The sequence below is a fragment of the Argopecten irradians genome, chromosome 10 (assembly GCF_041381155.1).
Source record: "Argopecten irradians isolate NY chromosome 10, Ai_NY, whole genome shotgun sequence".
NCBI lineage: Eukaryota > Metazoa > Mollusca > Bivalvia > Pectinida > Pectinidae > Argopecten > Argopecten irradians.
Window position 1 is genome coordinate 10,712,967 of NC_091143.1, and position 18,370 is coordinate 10,731,336.

Below are 18,370 nucleotides of genomic sequence, written 5' to 3' on the forward strand. Positions count from 1 at the left end.
TTATCTAATTGGGTAACCTGTCCATGTTTCACATTACTTTTTCTGTTTACTCATTGGTATAACTTATTAAACAGAATTACCATTATTAGTTAAAGGTTTTCCATCTTTTCATGTATCCGGGCCTTATAAATCTCGAAGGACTAAAACCGTTCAACTTGGCTACACAGAAACGTTTCGTGTAACATGTTATGGCTAGTGCTCTAGTTGAGCCGTTCTTAGCTTTAATGTGGAACCTTTCATTTTTCGTATTACTTTTTTGTCTGTTACCATGGTTGATTGGAAAAAATTATTCTCAAAAACTAAGCCCATATTATTAAAAAGTTTTCCTTTCTATTCCGGGCTATAAAACTCGAAAAACCGTTCAATTTCGGCTTACATGAATACTTTCTGTTACATGTTAGGACTATGATGTCTTCTAGTTGTGTTCCTTTTTTCTAATGGGTAAACCTCCATTTTTTCAATACTATTTTTATGTTACCATGGGATTTTTGTATAATTTGTCATTAAAAAAATACAACTGGGCGAGGGGGAGGGATTCATGCCATTAATTAGCTTTGCGTGCTCCTTGTTCATGTAGTTTATTTTTCCGCTTACAATTTTTTCAACGTATTATTTGGGCATGTTGTTTTTCATTTTTCTTTTTTTTCATTTCATAGTTTATTAATTTTTATTTATTATCAACTTGATATGAATGTTTAAACCATTTTCTATGATGTCTTATACGCAATTTGCAAAATATTTTGATCTCTCTCAGAAATAATATTTCTATAATGTAAAAAACAGTTCATTTGCCGCCGAAAGCACAGAAATTTTTCAATCTTTTTGTTATTTCAAATCCGAGATTGATTTTTGAAAATTAACCTGGATAACATGTACTTATTACCTCCTTTTTATGGATATATCTTTATAAGTATTTTCTATATATCATCTTACCCTATGCTTGATTTCTGGAGCTACGCCTTCTCCTTCCAGTTTCATTTCTGTACTTTTGATTATTATTTTTTTTTACTAGGTAAATTAAAATGCTTTGTTGGTATAGTGTTCTTGTTTTGCATTTACCTTTCTGGTATTTTAAACTGTAAGTGTGACCTTGAATTTGCTCAGGTCAAGGTTCTTCATTTAAAACAAAAGGTTTTGGTGTAGTTTTTTCATCCTACATTCGTCAACAAACTGCATATTCAGATCTCTAGGCATCTTGCGTTACTGACAGGAAGTTTGTTATGTATGTTATTTTTAGACCTCCTATAGACTCAAAATTTGTGACCTTGATTTTGAAGGTTTGGTAGCCCTTCTGTTTTCATTATTTACAGCATTATCCTTTTGTGTATACGCTTAATATGTGGTATCTGTGTTCGAATATCTCACCTGGTTTATATTGACTAGATGTTATATACTTTTTCTAGCTCTTATTTGACTCCTATTGACCTTGAATTGAAGGTTCAAAATCATTTATTTGATACGCAACCTTTGTATGTCCTATTCAATTACAGCAGTGCAACAAGGATAATATAAGGTCTCTTTGGCTGTTTGCGCTATTGACTAAAAAAATTGTTAAAAAAGATTTTATGTTTATTTGACTCCTAGTGTAACTCTTGTGTACGGTATTGAAACTCAATACTTTGGTAGGTCTTCATTCGCAGCCTGTCTACAGGGTATTAATTTATTATGTTTCTAGGGATTCTCTTGATTATTATTGAGAGGAGTCATTGTGTTAAAGTTTTTTAGTCTAGTTTTGATCCCTGGTGACCATGGCTCGGGGGGATAAGATCACAATGATGTATATTTCATTGAAGACAAATGTCATCAGGTTCAATGATTTGAGTCTATAGGGATGTCTCACTTGGTTATTGACAGGAAGTTGAATGGATGTGTTTTAGCCTTTATTGGACCCCAGTTTTACTTTTGGAAATGGAATTACCAAATGTCTCTATATCATAGGAGGAAACTTGCTTAAGCCCATGTCATTTCCTAGCATGCATGGATCCCAATTTTCGCAGGAATCTGATGTTCGGTCTCCTACTTTTGGTTTTTAAAAGTATTGATCGCACCAGGCATATTAGGTACGACATTGCCGACTTGCTGGGCGGCGAAAGACGCTCATACCATGGCGATAAGCTCACTTGCTGTCTTTTGGGCCAGTGGGGCAGTTGCCTGTAATAAAATAAACTTAACAAATCTTCCTGTTCTGACAGCCTTGGATGAAAGCTATAAGCACTCAGAAGTGTTAAGTAGTAATTAGGTATGTGCGGTGGGCGAAAATTTGATTGTTTGACGTAAAAACAAAGAGGCCCAGTGATTTCTGGCCTGTATTCGTCCTCACCTGGTTTCGTGATGGCCCAGAAGTGTTAATTATATTCTTCTGGGATTACAGCGTTTATTGTTCTCTTTCTTGTAAGGAATCTTGAATATTTACATCATGGATCTTCCATATTGGTGCCAGCGACCCTTACTCTGAACCCTGGTGGGTCTGAGCCAGTTAATTTTCTATCAAGTTCTCTTGATACCCCTTCTCCCTAGGATGTTTGTGGCCTCAAATAGTTGGTTCACCAATCCCATGCAGAATTATCGTAGTGACAGTAGAGTAGCGATTGTATAGGATTTAGATCCTTTATTTCCCTATTGGGGGCACCCCGCCTCCCTCCTGCCATTCCCCGTGGGCAGGTCCAGTGAGCCAAAATTTTTTATACAAGTTTCTGTGTTCCCCTTCCAACCCCCAAAGGAATGTTTGTGTGCCAAAAATTTGGTCACAATCCATGCAGAACTCTATATGACTATAGCGATTTATAGGATTTACCTTTATTTCCCAGTATTGGGGGGTCAGAGCCAAAATTTATACAAATTCTGTTCCCCTTCCCCAAAGAATGTTTGTGGCCAAATTTGGTCACCAATCCATGCAGAACTCTAATGGACTATAGCGATTTATAGGATTTACCTTTATTTCTCCCTATGTGTTTTTTGGGCCCCGCCCCTCCTGCCCCCGGGGGGTCAGAGCCAAAAATTTATACAAGTTCTGTTCCCTCTTCCCAAGGATGTTTGAGTCCAAATTTAGTCACAATCTATGCAGAACTCTAGGACAAGTGAGCGATTTAAATGGATTTACCTTTGATTTTCCCCTATTGGGCTCCCCAGCCCCTCCTGCCCCACGGGGGGTCAGAAGAGCCAAAATTTATACAAGTTCTGTTCCCCTTCCCCCAAGGATGCTTGTGGCCAAATTTGGTTACAATCCATGCAGAAACTCTAGGACTAGTAGCGATTTATAGGATTTACCTTTATTTCCCCTATTGGGCCCCGCCCCTCCTGCCCCCTGGGGGTCAGAGCCAAAATTTATACAAGTTCTGTTCCCCTTCCCCCAAGGATGTTTGTGGCCAAATTTGGTTACAATCCATGCAGAACTCTAGGACAAGTAGCGTTTTATAGGATTTACCTTTATTTTCCCTATTGAGCCCCGCCCCTCCTGCCCCCGGGGGGTCAGAGCCAAAATTTATACAAGTTCTGTTCCCCTTCCCCCAAGGATGTTTGTGGCCAAATTTGGTTACAATCCATGCAGAACTCTAGGACAAGTAGCGATTTATAGGATTTACCTTTATTTCCCCTATTGGGCCCCGCCCCTCCTGCCCCCGGGGGGTCAGAGCCAAAATTTATACAAGTTCTGTTCCCCTTCCCCCAAGGATGTTTGTGGCCAAATTTGGTTACAATCCATGCAGAACTCTATGACTAGTAGCGATTTCAAGGAAATGTTGACGGACGGACGGACGGGACGGACGACGGACGCCGCGCCATGACATAAGCTCACCGGCCCTTCGGGCCAGGTGAGCTAAAAATCATATGTCTCAAAAAACCACATGATCGGGCAATTGACCCCTGACCTATTATGTCCATGTGTGGAATTGAACCTGGCGACCGGCTAGGTAAAAGGCAAGTGGCTTAACCACTACACCATTCGATAACTAAAATTACTTCCATAGTTATGCATAGTAGTACTGTAATATAACTTTCCTGAATATAGTATACATGTTCTTTAGTCTCCCCAGACGAAGAGATGTTACTGCCCTACATGCTAGGCTGACTAAGCTGGCAAAATAACAACCAGGAGTGATGTAATGGTATGTGTTAGAGCCGATAGGCGATGTCACTTCTGTGGTATAGGAGGTATATGCTGAGCCAACAGTCTGTAAGGTGTTGGCAGGCTACAGGTCTAACATAAGTTATAAATTAACCTGTGTACCAAAATAACATCCCAGTAGCACTAATACTAAACATTGGAAACATAGTGCACCAGTTAGAAATCATCCTGCAGTCCCATATGAAAGACCTATACATGCTGACCTTGAATGAAGGTAAGTCAAGGTCAATAATTTTGACAAACTTGACAGCTAGCCCTTCATTCCTATATGAAACAGGTGCAATATCGGCTAGGTTGCTTTTCTTCAAGTTTATTGAAAAGAAGTCATGAAAAGCTTTACAAAAGCTTCACTGTATTTGGCTTCTGTGATCTTAAAATAAAGTCAAGGTCATTGATTTGAACAAAGATGTTAGATATTTCTGAGTCTCTTAGCTATTAAATAAAAGCCTTGAATTAGGAAGGTTGTCAAATATTTGGAAAAAAATACCTTTCAATTACCCTTCACAATAGATATCTGGGTCATGGAGAAATGTTTTACCGCGCAGTAATAAGTGTATTTGATTCTCCACAACCTCTTCCTGCAATTTTACTATAATAAATAACAAATTCTTCTGAAATAACTGCATTGCAATTACAGTAAAATTGTAAATTCTTCTTTTTGAATCCTGTGACATTGAATGAAAGTCAAGGTTATTCATTTGAACAAACTTTGTAGCCCTTCATTCCAGTATGCTACAGGCCAAATATCAGTACCCTGGGTAATTTGGTTATTGAGAAGAAGTTGTTTGAATGAAAAGTTTATGCAAGGTGAACAGACGTGTCTCTTGTACCGATGTATGTCCCTCTTTAAAAAAAATTTCACGCAGAAAAGAGCACAAAGTGCTTAATGGTAACAGGTCATTTATTTTAATTATAACTTTTTGTATAACAATCCACATTAAATACCTCTAATGGCAGTGGCGTAGCGCCCGTGCATGCTTGCATGCTCAAGCATGCAAAAAATAATCTGACCTACATTTTTGTACAGTCAGAAAAAACACAACATTTGAATACACGTAACGCTGCAGAATATAAATTACGTATAAATTCATATGATATGTCCAACCGTACACCTAACATAATTTTGTGCACATTTGAAAGACTTGAAGATTGGCCATTCTGGAAACTTATAAGAATGGTCTATATATATCCGGTTATCAAGTTGTTAAATTTGATTATGTTTGAATCTTGTCGAAGACAGTATTAGACTTCTTCAACAAAATCCATCAAGCAAATGTGGATTTTGAATCGGGAAACACTTACGAATACAAAAAATAAACAACATCGCATGAATAGTTAGAAATATTCTAAAAACATATAATTATATTAACATGATATCAAAACAACTAAAATAGCAATTGCAACATGTTCTTGGCCTTAGTAACGAAAAAGTGAATTTTTCAATTTTGGTTCGCTTCCTGCCCCGTTAAAACGCGTGATAAACCATTTTGACAGTGGTCTTTGACTCGCTGTCATAAACAAACCAACAAGTAAGCTTAATTTTAATTTTGTATAAAATATTCGCCATAAGTTTTTCATCAATTAAAATAACACAAAATACTCCCATTGCTTACAAATTTAATTTTTACAGCCAAAATTTGTGTTTTTTGTTCGAGCACTTGTCAGGGGAGTCTAGTATAGTATGATTATATGTATATAAACAAATCACCACTGTTCTAATTTTGTGTATAATTTTGCATGGATATCACCTAAATATCGTGACCTCCATTTAACCATTGGTATATACGTTAAAAGTTACCATAGTTCTAAGTAAAATGGTATAAAAATGGTATTTGCAGGCCTTTCCAGACCTAGCTACGCCGCTGAATGGGTTACAATTTAAGACAAGATGGCCGCTGTGGCGCCCATCTTGGATTTGGGATCAACCCGAAAAATAACAACACTTTGTCGGAACCATGTCAGGATCATTTCATGCAAGTTTCAGCCAAATCCCACCGGTAGAACATGAGAAGAAGTTCTAAATGTGTTTTCAAGATGGCGGCTGTGACCGCCATCTTGGATTTCGAATCGACTCGAAAAATAACAACACTTTGTCGGGACTATGGCAGGAACATTTCATGCAAGTTTGAGCAAAATTGCACCAGTAGAACTTGAGAAGAAGTTCAAAATGTGTTTTCAAGATGGCTGCCATCTTGGATTTCGAATTGACTCCAAAAATAACAACACTTTGTCGGGACCATGGCAGGATCATTTCATGCAATTTTCAGCCAGATTGCACGGGTAGAACTAGTACTTGAGAAGAAGTTCAAAATGTGTTTTCAAGATGACGGCTGTGGCAGCCATCTTGGATTTCGAATCAACCCGAAAATAACAACACTTTGTCGGGACCATGTCAGGATCATTTCATGCAAGTTTCAGCCAAATCGCACCGGTTGAACTTGAGAAGAAATTCAAATTGTGTTTTCAAGATGGCGGCCATCTTGGATTTCGGATTGACCTGAAAAATAACAACACTTTGTCGGGACCATGTCAAGATCATTTCATGAAAGTTTCAGCCAAATCGCACCAGTAGAACTTGAGAAGAAGTTCAAAATGTGTTTTCAAGATGGCGGCCATCTTGGATTTCGGATCAACCTGAAAAATAACAACACTTTGTTGGGGCTACGGCAGCATCATTTCTACAAGTTTCTGTGGCGGCCATCTTGGATATCGGATCGATCTGAAAAATAACAACACTTTGTCGGGACCATGTCAGGATCATTTTATGCAAGTTTCAGCCAAATCACGGCGTACTACGAGGGACGAAACATGACGACTATAGGTCATCCTGACCCTTCGGGTCAGATGACCTAAATATATATATTGAATTTTGACATTAAGGAGTTACTTCCTCTTTTGTTTTTGCTTGTTTGAATATTTGTATTAATATGTACTTTTACATATACTATTATATTTGTCTATACTTCTTGCCACTTTTCACCTTCAGGAGAAGATCTAGATAGGCCTAGATAGGCCTTGCCTGTTGTCTAATCCTCTTGACTGTAAATAATATGTCAATAAAATTTGTTGAAATTGAAATAGCACACAAACCAAGTCATTAATCTTTGACAAATGAATTTAATTGAGCAATAACAGTATACAGTCAAATTACTTATTCATGATAAATACAGATCTCATAAATACATAATCAACAATCAATGTTATGTTAAGTACACTGTACCACAAAAAAAACCCAAAAAAAAACAAACTTTCTCTAATACATGATTACGGCATCTCCAACTCCCCACCCCTTGTCTTCAAACAGGTATCACATGACATTGTACATACTTCAGTTTGGTTTGATTAAACTTCCTGTTAAAAGCCAGGGTCATTTAAGGATGGCCTCCTATGAGTACAATGTGTTGTGTGTGTGAATGTAAATTTTGTATATTTTGGGAGGCTGTGGTATATTTGTGTCCTCACTTTGCAATAGTGGAACTCTTGTGCATTTTATATCATACTAAAGCATACCGCCAAAGACAAAGAATAATATATAAAATGTATATGAAGAGCTAAAACATAACTGATTAATAAGATTTTAATTTTAATTGCCATATGGATAAAAAAAATGCTGAGATTTTAATTTCATTGACAGTGAAACATTTACTGTATCATCACTGATATATGATCCCATATTTCTAATTTATAATGCACCATATTACTTAGTACCATAAATTTGTTACTTGGATACAGAATATTGCACATTGGTCCTAGATGATTACAATTCATTCTTACCTTAACTAACTTTTGTAAGGTAAGTTTTACGCCTTAATAATAGCCAGGGTAATTATGGGTGTTCAGGTTTAGATGGTGGATGAAAGCCGGAGTACCCGGGGTACTACCGACCAGTAGTCAGTACTTGGCAAATGCCCCATATGGGATTTTAAATCATGAACCTGAGGTGGAAGCTTAATTGTGATAATATGTTACGACATCTTAATCACTCGGCCACTGCAGCCCCTATTAAATAAGAACACCATTTAGCACAACCACATAGTATATGTACTCTGTATGTATGCATCTAGATTTTGAAAGTTCATCTTGCATATTATAATACATTGACCTTCACATACAGTTACACATGTTCATGTAACTAAGACAAAGGTTTAAATTCTTAACAGCCTGTTACAGAGAGAAAGGGTTCTAGCACTAAATAATATTGTAAACCTGACAAAAATTTTATCATATTTTCATACTTAATTATACAGTGGAATGGCGATAATCTAGATGCCACTAATCCGTAAAACTCGCAATCCAAATGGATTAGCTTATTGACCTACATACCGGTATGCATGGAATTTAGCAATCTGGAAAATTTGCAATCCAGAAAAGTTGGTTCGGGGACACAAGTGAACGGATTACTGAGGTTCCACAGTAGGTGTTTGTTGTACATTGATTTATGTTCACAAAATTAAGAGTTGGAAATTATGCATTACAGTATGGTTTTATAGTGGTTTCAAAGACAAATTGATTATTCTTTTGAAACATCCAATTGAATATATAAATTTACGACGTCCATTTTAAATGATATATTCATGTTAAAACCACTTTTTAAGGGACTGTAGCGATGCTGTAAATGTCTGAAGCAGAGGATGAGCCGTCCGACTCCTCATCAACAGAGATCCAGCCTCCGCCTCGAAACCTTCCTCTTGTAATCTCCGACTCACAACCTCGACTGATAGATAGTCACATGATTCATCACCAGTGCCCTGATTGGCCAGAATATAGTCTGTAATTGCTGGGTATATATGGGTGAGCACAACCCTATTGACTAGATTATTACGCACAATAAGATCAAGAAGTTCATCATCTGCCGCAACCTGAAAAAATATTCTTGATTAGAAAATTATGTTTAGCAGAACATATTTTTAATGAATAGAAAAAGTATCATCCAGTGCTTAAGGCTAATTATTTTTCAATTTAGTATATTTACATTATTATAATATAGTACATAATATCAAAATCAAACATCCCAACTAAAATTAAATTTGCCACCAACAAACTTTCCAGATAAATGAAATTACAGAGTGCAATTACTAACTTAAGTTTAATAACTCTATTTCATATATAATTTGTATAGTGTCAGAACAGCGTGTTTCGTCACGTTTATTTTGAGTAGATGACATTTCGAGATCCAACTTATCTGATCTTATTTATCAAATAAATATATCCTTAGTACAAATCATATTTAAGAATGGTTCTTGCTGGCGAAGTCAAATGAACTGATGTGAACAAATCTTTCTGAAAATTTTAACTCAATTATGAGTAATCTTAAATTTACGGTAAGTAGAAATCCGCTACAACCTACCTGAGGCTGTGAGGCGAGATGTTCTATAGCCGTATTCATTAGATCCTCGTATCCACCAATCAGAGCACACCTTACAGCCTCCAAGTGACTAGATGTAGCCACCAGACTGTCATGGATATGCCGAATACACTGTAATCAAATGAAGTATAGATAGAAAGTTAGGCCGTCTCGTCATTTTCATAAGATAAAGAATTAGCACATGCTATCACTTCATACCAGACAAAGTTGTCTTATAAAGACAACTCAAGGATAGAGGAAAACTGGTCCTTACTGGTCTTTATACGTACTGTCAGGTAGAATTGTGTTGGCATTGGTCATTTGGGACTATAGAAAAGTGATTTAATTGAGCAGGTGATCTTTATACAGAGATGGTTGATAGGGCAGGTTTTATTGTATTTTCATTTCAAACATCTAGTGATACAAGTTAGTAATACTAAGAATTAAAAATAACACTTGTGAGAAAAAAAACCGTAGGAAAAAAAGACCCGAAAAAAACCAGGTTATGATTACAATTAAAAATTATTTTCGCTTTACCCCAAACATGGCTAGCCCAGAGTGTTCAGTAATAATCTTTGCTAGCCAAGTTGCTTTATCTCAAAATCTCGACTTTGTTGCATCATTTTCAAATTTAAAGCTAAAAGCAGTAAATCACAATCAAAATGGTAAAATACTACAGTTGTTGTTATATTCTCAACATATGGTATAGTTGCTGATATATGTAGGTTTTTTAATTTTACTAAATTCTCTGATTCATCCAAAATTTATCAAAATTAAGGTTAAACAAATCACAGCCGTTGTATGAATGACGCTTTCAAAGACTTAATAATCAATTCGCGAAAAAAAATCTCAGCAAATAAGTAACACTTAGTACATTGTGAAAATCTGCACACACGAAACTTAACGACTATATACAGTATTACAGATTTAGCAATTTTTTTTGTTTCCATTAGACATAACACATACCTCGATACTGAGTTGACACACCGACAACACTTCTTTTAAAGATGGACAGATGAGAGATTTATCCGCCTCGTCACTCTTTTGAACCATCAAATCAAAAACTTTCACCCAGGGATTTTCCAGAGCCACCCTTTACAAACACCAAAAAATATATAGATGTATTTTTTACGCTCTGATTCATCACTAAAGTCTTAACAATTTATGATAAAAAATTTGGAGCAATAGAAAGTTTTTTTATAAAATGAATGGACTGTGATACACACAGAAAATAACATACAGATGAAGGTTATACTGAGATCAAGGGGATAATCTGTTTGGGTGTTCTTTCTCATTATACTTCGCCAGAGGGATTAAGACATTCAGAGAAGGGGAGATAATCTGTTTGGTAATGAGATCATGGAGATAATTGTTTGACCGTACTCATCATGCCTCGTCATAGGGATGCAGAAATCAGAGAAGGGAGATAATCTGTTTGTAATGAGATCATGGAGATAATCTGTTTGTATGAGATCATGGAGATAATCTGTTTGGTAATGAGACATGGGAGATATCTGTTTGGTAATGAGATCATGGGATAATGTTGGTAATGAATCATGGAGATAATCTGTTTGGTAATGAGATATGGGAGATAATCTGTTTGGTATGAGATCATGGGAGATAATCTGTTTGGCCGTACTCATCATGCCTCGTCATAGGGATGCAGACAATCAGAGAAGGGGAGATAATCTGTTTGGTAATGAGATCATGGGAGATAATCTGTTTGGCCGTACTCATTATGCCTCGTCATAGGGATGCAGACAATCAGAGAAGGGGAGATAATCTGTTTGATTATACTTGTACATGTATAGTGTCAATCATCCCCTTTTCAGACTTTCCTTACATACCTGGAATTAGATGCTGTAAGTGGAGGCCAGAGATGAAGAAGTTTATACAGAGCTTGTGTCTGCTCGAAGGTCACCGTCAAGGACAAGAGACGCATAAACAGGGCCAACCTGGCCTGATCTGTGTTAATATCTGTCTCCTCTACCTGTGTTAAATGGAAAGTATAAAACAAATTCTTCTACAGCTTTTAAACTCTATGTATGAGAAATGATTTGCATTACAGTCATATCAAAATAGGGATCTGGTTATTGATGCCCTGTAAACCATATTGACAGCAAAACACAAACAATTTTGATTGCAATTCTTGTATGCCAACTTTTGTGGTGACTTAATTTCGTGTTTTCAAGCTCCATTACTTTAATTTACATGACAATTTATGATTTAGACTTGTATGGCTCCATCAAAAAAATAATTTTGTTGACAAGCATTTCTGAAATTGACAAAATTTGATGGTATAATGTACATTGAATCAAAATCTTCTAAATTAATTTTTTATCAACATGGTTTGATACATATACTATTATCATAATTAATAACGGAAAATCCATTTCACTGATAAAGATTACATTGAACATAACAGTCATTAATAAGTTATTATGAGCCTTATTATCACAAGACATGTGATATTTTAATTAAATTCCCTTCTGATACGTACAGTGATGCCTTGCCAGACTTTGTTGATAACAGCTTCTGACCTGTACAGCGTTAGTAACACCATGTCCTCTGGTGACAAGTCAAAACTCTGTAAAAAAAAAAAAAAAAAAAAATGCTTTACTTCCAAAAACACGTTCATTTCATCATTTTTCTTGTAACCAAGGGGCTGATACCAGATATCACACATTATTTGAAATTTATTTCTGGCACCAACTGAAAGGAAAATGAAATAATTTTTTACTTCTGATTTTTAATACCTTTTCTAGAATGTGCAGAATGTCAAGACGGGGTTTCACTGCTACAGTATCATCAGAGCAAAATGGCCGAACCAATGCCATGACATCTTCTGTTGTAACACACTCTCCTCTGTAACAAAGATGTACAGTATGCTAATTAACAGAAGTAATCTTAAATATTAAATTTAATTAATTCAAAATATGTATCACAAATATCACACAGAAAGAAACAAAATTACCGCATTCACCGTAATTAGTGACCAGGGCGCTTAAAAAGTTCTTAGGGAACCAAAAAACCAGTTATGGACAAAAAAACTATAAAAAAAGTCATAATATAACTCTTTCTACACTCAAAAATAGGATGTATATATTATACAGCTATTCCACATAACCTATCAGAAAACATTACAGAGTAATCTACCCTTCCTGACTGTATATTATAGAGTAACCTACACTTCCTGACTGTACATTACAGAGTAACCTACCCTTCCTGACTGTACATTACAGAGTAACCTACCCTTCCTGACTGTACATTACAGAGTAATCTACCCCCTTACCTGACTGTACATTACAGAGTACTACCTTCCTAACTGTACATTACAGAGTAACTACCCTTCCTAACTGTACATTACAGAGTAACCTACCCTTCCTAACTGTACATTATAGAGTAATCTACCCTTCCTGACTGTACATTACAGAGTAATCTACCTTTCCTGACTGTACATTACAGAGTAATCTACCCTTCCTGACTGTACATTACGGAGTAACCTACCCTTCCTAACTGTACATTACAGAGTAATCTACCCTTCCTGACTGTACATTACAGAGTAACCTACCCTTCCTAACTGTACATTACAGAGTAACCTACCCTTCCTAACTGTACATTACAGAGTAATCTACCCTTCCTGACTGTACATTACAGAGTAACCTACCCTTCCTAACTGTACATTACAGAGTAACCTACCCTTCCTGACTGTACATTACAGAGTAACCTACCCTTCCTGACTGTACATTACAGAGTTACATACTGTATGATGAAATATTACAGAGTTACCTACCCTTTCTGACTGTACAATAAGACATTACGGAGTTACCTACCCTTCCTGACTGTATGATAAAATATTACAGAGTTACCTACCCTTCCTGACTGTACGATAAGACATTAAAGAGTTACCTACCCTTCCTGACTGTACAATAAGACATTATAGAGTTACCTATCCTACCTGACTGTATGATAAAATATTACAGAGTTACCTACCCTGCTGACTGTAAGATAAGACATTACAGAGTGACCTACCCTTCCTGACTGTGAAAATACTTTACAGAGTTACTTACCCTTCCTGACTGTACGATAAGACATTACACAGTTATCTACCCTTCCTGTCTGTGTGATACAACATTACAGAGTTACCTTTGTTTGTTTGTTTGTTTGTTTGATTAATTAACGTCCTATTAACAGCTATGGTCATGTAAGGACGGCCTCCCATGTATGCTGTGCGTAGTGTGTATGTTGTGCGAGGTGCGTGTTTTGGGAGACTGCGGTATATTCATGTTGTGTCTTCTTGTATAGTGGAACTGTTGTCCTTTTTATAGTGCTATATCACTGAAGCATGCCGCCGAAGACACCAAGCAACATACCCCACCCGGTCACATTATACTGACAACGAGCGAACCAGTCGTCCCACTCCCTGTATGCTCAGCGTTAAGCAGGAGCACAAACTACCACTTTTATAGACTTTGGTGTGCCTCGGCCAGGGGACAGAACCCAGAGCCTTCCTCACAGGGGCGAATGCTCAACTCAAGACCAAAAGTGAGGCTGTGCCAAGGGAGGCATTAGAAAGGATAAAGTCAGTTAGGAAGAAGAGAAAAGATAAGATCCTAAATTTAGTCGCCTTTTACGATCATGCAATAGGGGCAGCAGGTACAATTCTAACGCCCTACCTGCAGGGCAGAGTTACCTACCCTTCCTGACTGTGTGATAAGATATTACACAGTTATCTACCCTTCCTGTCTGTGTGATACGACATTACAGAGTTACCTACCCTTCCTGACTGTGTGATAAGGCATAACAGAGTAACCAACCCTTCCTGACTGTGCGATAAGACATTACAGAGTTATCTACCCTTCCTGTCTGTATGAGAAGGCATAACAGAGTTACGTACCCTTCCTGACTGTGTAAGAAGACATTGTTAACAATCCTCTGGAAAGCAGCCAGATTTTCCTCCATACTCTCAGCACTTGAACTCTTGTCACTAAAAATACAACACAAATGTATACCAGGTAATATTTCATCATCATGTACAATAATACTATCATATCATCTTAAGGCTTCATAGATAGCCCACGGGTGCTTAAAAATTGTTTTGGTGAAATAAAATTTAAACTAACCTTTCCTAAAATCATTGCACAAAATAAGTCAAAAATCCATTTTCAAAAGAAATAAAATAAAAATTCCTATATGTTTTTCATAATTTCACAATGACTTAATTTGAGGTAAGTGAAATCGAGGCCTCAAAAAGGGGAAAAGGCCTTTATAGAGTAGAGGGATCGTATTAGGTTGAATACAGTATTTACCTTAGGTGAAAGATGATCTTGGTGAGAGACTGTTTCACAGCTGTTAAGGATTTCCATGACAACGTAGGTATGGAGGACAATAAATCCTCAATGATATCTATAGCTAGTCCTTCACAAGTCATCTTCACAAAGATTTCCTTCAGCTGAAATTATAACAAAAGATGGTGTTAAATTGAAATTTATTAATGTAAAGGTACCTATTTTAGCGGTAGTGTTATTTTCTTTTGGTTTATTTATTTTTACGTCCTATTAACAGCCAGGGTCATGTAAGGACGTGCCAGGTTTGTTGGTGGAGGAAAGCCGGAGTACCCGGAGAAAAACCACCGACCAGCGGTCAGTACCTGGCAACTGCCCCACATGGGATTCGAACCCGCATCCCAGAGGTGGAGGGCTTGTGGTAATATGTCGGGACATCTTAACCACTCGGCCACCGCGGCCCCAAGTAGTATTATTTTCCTGTTGTCTTTGAAGTGCTAATTCATGGACAGCATTAAACTTTGTAAAAGGGTAATTTTGGTACTAAACCACCGAATGGTCTCAATTTTCAGAAACTCAGGTTAATGTAAATGAAAAATATTTTGCATGTGACTGTATTTCTTGAATTCTGAGATTAATGTTAATTAGCGAAAGTTTGTCTCAGTGAATACATAATTACAACAATTACATTTGCAAGGTTCATTACGTAAAATTTAGTCTCCAAGAACTTGTTTTGATACTGAAAAAGCAAATTTTAGTAGGATTCAACTAATCAGAAGTTGACACTAACTGAATCTGACATTATTATATCTTACATATGGAATACACTACCAAAGGACTTCAGAGTTAATCCGACACTGACAATATCACAAATCCACAAACTACTGATTCTGACAACAAATTACCCAGATCAATGACACAGCCTTGAGACTTGAGTAACTTACTTGTTCAGCGTCCCCCTTACTCATGTCGAGCTGTACCGAGTACTGTCGGAGATTGTCGGCCTCTGATTCAGCCAGACTCTGTAAGGCTGAGTTCTGTATCACTGTCAGGTGAGACTGGTAACTCTTTAATACTGACGCTGCGTCCTCCCAGCTCATCTGGTCACTGAAAGGTGACAAAATTCGACATTATATAATTTTCATCAAACAAAAGTTTGTGATATCAATTTCTATTAACATTAAACTGTAAACCAACTTCAGACTATTGTATTTTCAAGACAATAAGTCACACCTGCTAGTTGCAAAGGCCTTTTTTTAATGATTTTTTTCCGTTTTCGTACATATATAAGTCGCACCTAAAAGTAAGGCCCATGTACCGAAGTAACCCTCTGTGTATACATACAATCGATCTCTAATGAAGTACAGTAATGATTATCGATCAATTAGAATAATTTAAACTGTCTGTAAACTTGCACTGTAAATAAATAACAAAAACACTCACAATGATGTAAATATCTGTAGAAAAAAATGAATTTGATCACTTACATTTCCCAAAATAGTTTACACTACACAGAAATATCCAGTTTGTGATCTTAACTAGAACACTGACACGTCAGAAAGGGCCCCGCTATGTGTCTGACGTGCCAAGATGACTGATTTGCAGCCTTTTTGATTCTAATCATATCATGTAGCCATTTTGATTCAAATCATATTGACTTTAATTAATATATTAAGCAATGAATAATTTTATTTATTATGTCATAACAAATTGTTAATAAGTCCAAAAATGGAAAATGTGTCCACAACCTTTGATGCAGTGACCCCATGATCTTACCTTTGGTCAGTCAAAACTTTGGTGAGTTGACTTCTTGTTTAATTCTGAACAACTCTGCTTCATTATAAATGTTGTAGCAAAATGTTCATGAGAAAATAATTTTTTTAAATTTGACCTTGACCTTTGACTTAGTAACCTTGGCCCATGACCTTACCTTTGGACAGTCAACTCCTTGTTTAATTCTGAACAACTTTGCATCATAATGTTATAACAAAATGTTTATCAGTTAAGAGCAACAACATTGTGATTTTTTTAAATGTTAAAATCCAAGATGGCCGATTTTTTAATTTAATTTCAGCCTGAAAAATTACCAAGCAGATCTAGGATGGATGGGGAATCATCATGTAAAATATGGGGAAAATACTCCACTCCATTCCATCATTAATGTGCAAAAGAAAAAAAACGGACAGACGGACGGACGGACAGACAGACGGACGGACGGACAACCTGATTACTATAGGGCACCCGCATCTCGATGCGGGGCCCTAACTAGAACTTATCATCTGTATTTTCATTCTACACTTTATATATATATTTAGTCCTTATCATGAAGTTTTATTCAATACACATACCCAACTTCCTCTTGTTTCTTCTTTTTGCTGCCTTGTTGTCGAGAAAATTTCAGACAGCGGTTCAAAATCTGTTGTCTGTTCTCTAGTCCAACCTGCACAATATTAAAGTAACATGATAAGCATTCAGTTGGCATAAATTACATTTTAACTTAAAGATACAAACAATTCAAAATCTGTTGTTGAGATTAACCCTTAACAACAGTATTGCACAAGTTACATGGTACTGATAAGCATTGGATGATCTTATAGATTACATATCTCTCTAAAATACAGTATATTTTTGTTTTATTTTGCAAGTTGGAAGATTTTGCCATCTTCTTATATTAAAATCAAAACAGTAGTAATTTTGCTTACATGTCAAAATCTATCAGCCCTTGCCCTTCCCCTCCCCCACTACATTTGATTCACAGGTACCTAAGTTCACAGAACTTATAATTTGACTTGGACTAAATTGATAAAACATATCATCTTCCACAACAGGTCCTTACCATTTCTCTTGATTGAGGAACAAAGACAACCGAGTCGACAAACTGGACAAGATCTTGAGACACAAGTTTCTGTAGAGTTTCTTGACAGCTCTCATATCGATGTACCCAGCCAAGCTGTTAAACATTCAATACCTCCGTTACTATAATAAAACTAGTACGCTATCTAGTAGATATCTAAAGCAAAGGAATGCTCTAATTCATTGTCATTTCCATAGTTAATATCAAAACTTTCGTTTCCTTGAATCATACAGAACTGATACTTCAATGATCAAACAATTTTAATCATAATTTTTGTCTGTATCAATTATTGTATCAAATCCTGTCTAATTTAAAAGAATCTCCTAATTTTGGGCATAAAATTTAACATTCCCGCATATATAAGAAGGAACGTCCATCTTCAAATTCATGATACCACGATGAGATTAATTTTCAGGCATTACAACTATAAAATATTTCCACTCTAAACTGACATTGCTGGGAAGTAGCATTGACCAATGGGTATAGGCTTAAGACTGGAAATGAATTTTGATTTGTATTGATATAAGATTTATGATACTTACTCCTGTGTCTGGGACTTTCTTTGAAGTATCCCAAAACATCTGGATTGCCCAGGCACAGTACACCGCACTTGGCATCAAAAAGCCTCCTTTCTGTTAAAACAAAATACAAAGGTTTGCTGCAAAAACTTGTGATTACATCCTAAGTAGGTAAAGAAAGTAGTTCTTTAGAAATAAGTAAAATTTGTCAAGGTAGCATCAAAAGAAATTATTTTATGTTGATTT

General features: G+C 36.4%; 1 protein-coding gene and 1 long non-coding RNA gene across 2 annotated transcripts in view; one reads left to right on the top strand and one right to left on the bottom strand.

The window, feature by feature from the left end:
• The first annotated feature begins 4,247 nt into the window (after positions 1-4,247).
• Positions 4,248-11,436, top strand: LOC138333093 (uncharacterized). The gene is made up of 3 exons (XR_011209942.1): positions 4,248-4,337; positions 8,719-8,914; positions 11,300-11,436. It is a non-coding gene; the product is annotated as an uncharacterized lncRNA (long non-coding RNA).
• The window catches only part of LOC138333091 (NBAS subunit of NRZ tethering complex-like), a 50,390-nt gene continuing 39,240 nt past the window's right edge, over positions 7,221-18,370 (bottom strand). Inside the window, exons 47-58 of the mRNA XM_069281223.1 lie at positions 18,149-18,238; positions 17,589-17,702; positions 17,101-17,192; positions 15,697-15,859; positions 14,777-14,919; positions 14,365-14,454; positions 12,224-12,332; positions 11,968-12,054; positions 11,315-11,457; positions 10,434-10,560; positions 9,471-9,599; positions 7,221-8,982 (exon numbers count right to left, since the gene is read on the bottom strand). Of these exons, the coding sequence (XP_069137324.1) occupies positions 8,701-8,982; positions 9,471-9,599; positions 10,434-10,560; positions 11,315-11,457; positions 11,968-12,054; positions 12,224-12,332; positions 14,365-14,454; positions 14,777-14,919; positions 15,697-15,859; positions 17,101-17,192; positions 17,589-17,702; positions 18,149-18,238 (1,569 nt within the window). The 3' untranslated portion in view covers positions 7,221-8,700. The remainder of the gene's footprint in view (positions 8,983-9,470; positions 9,600-10,433; positions 10,561-11,314; positions 11,458-11,967; positions 12,055-12,223; positions 12,333-14,364; positions 14,455-14,776; positions 14,920-15,696; positions 15,860-17,100; positions 17,193-17,588; positions 17,703-18,148; positions 18,239-18,370) is intronic.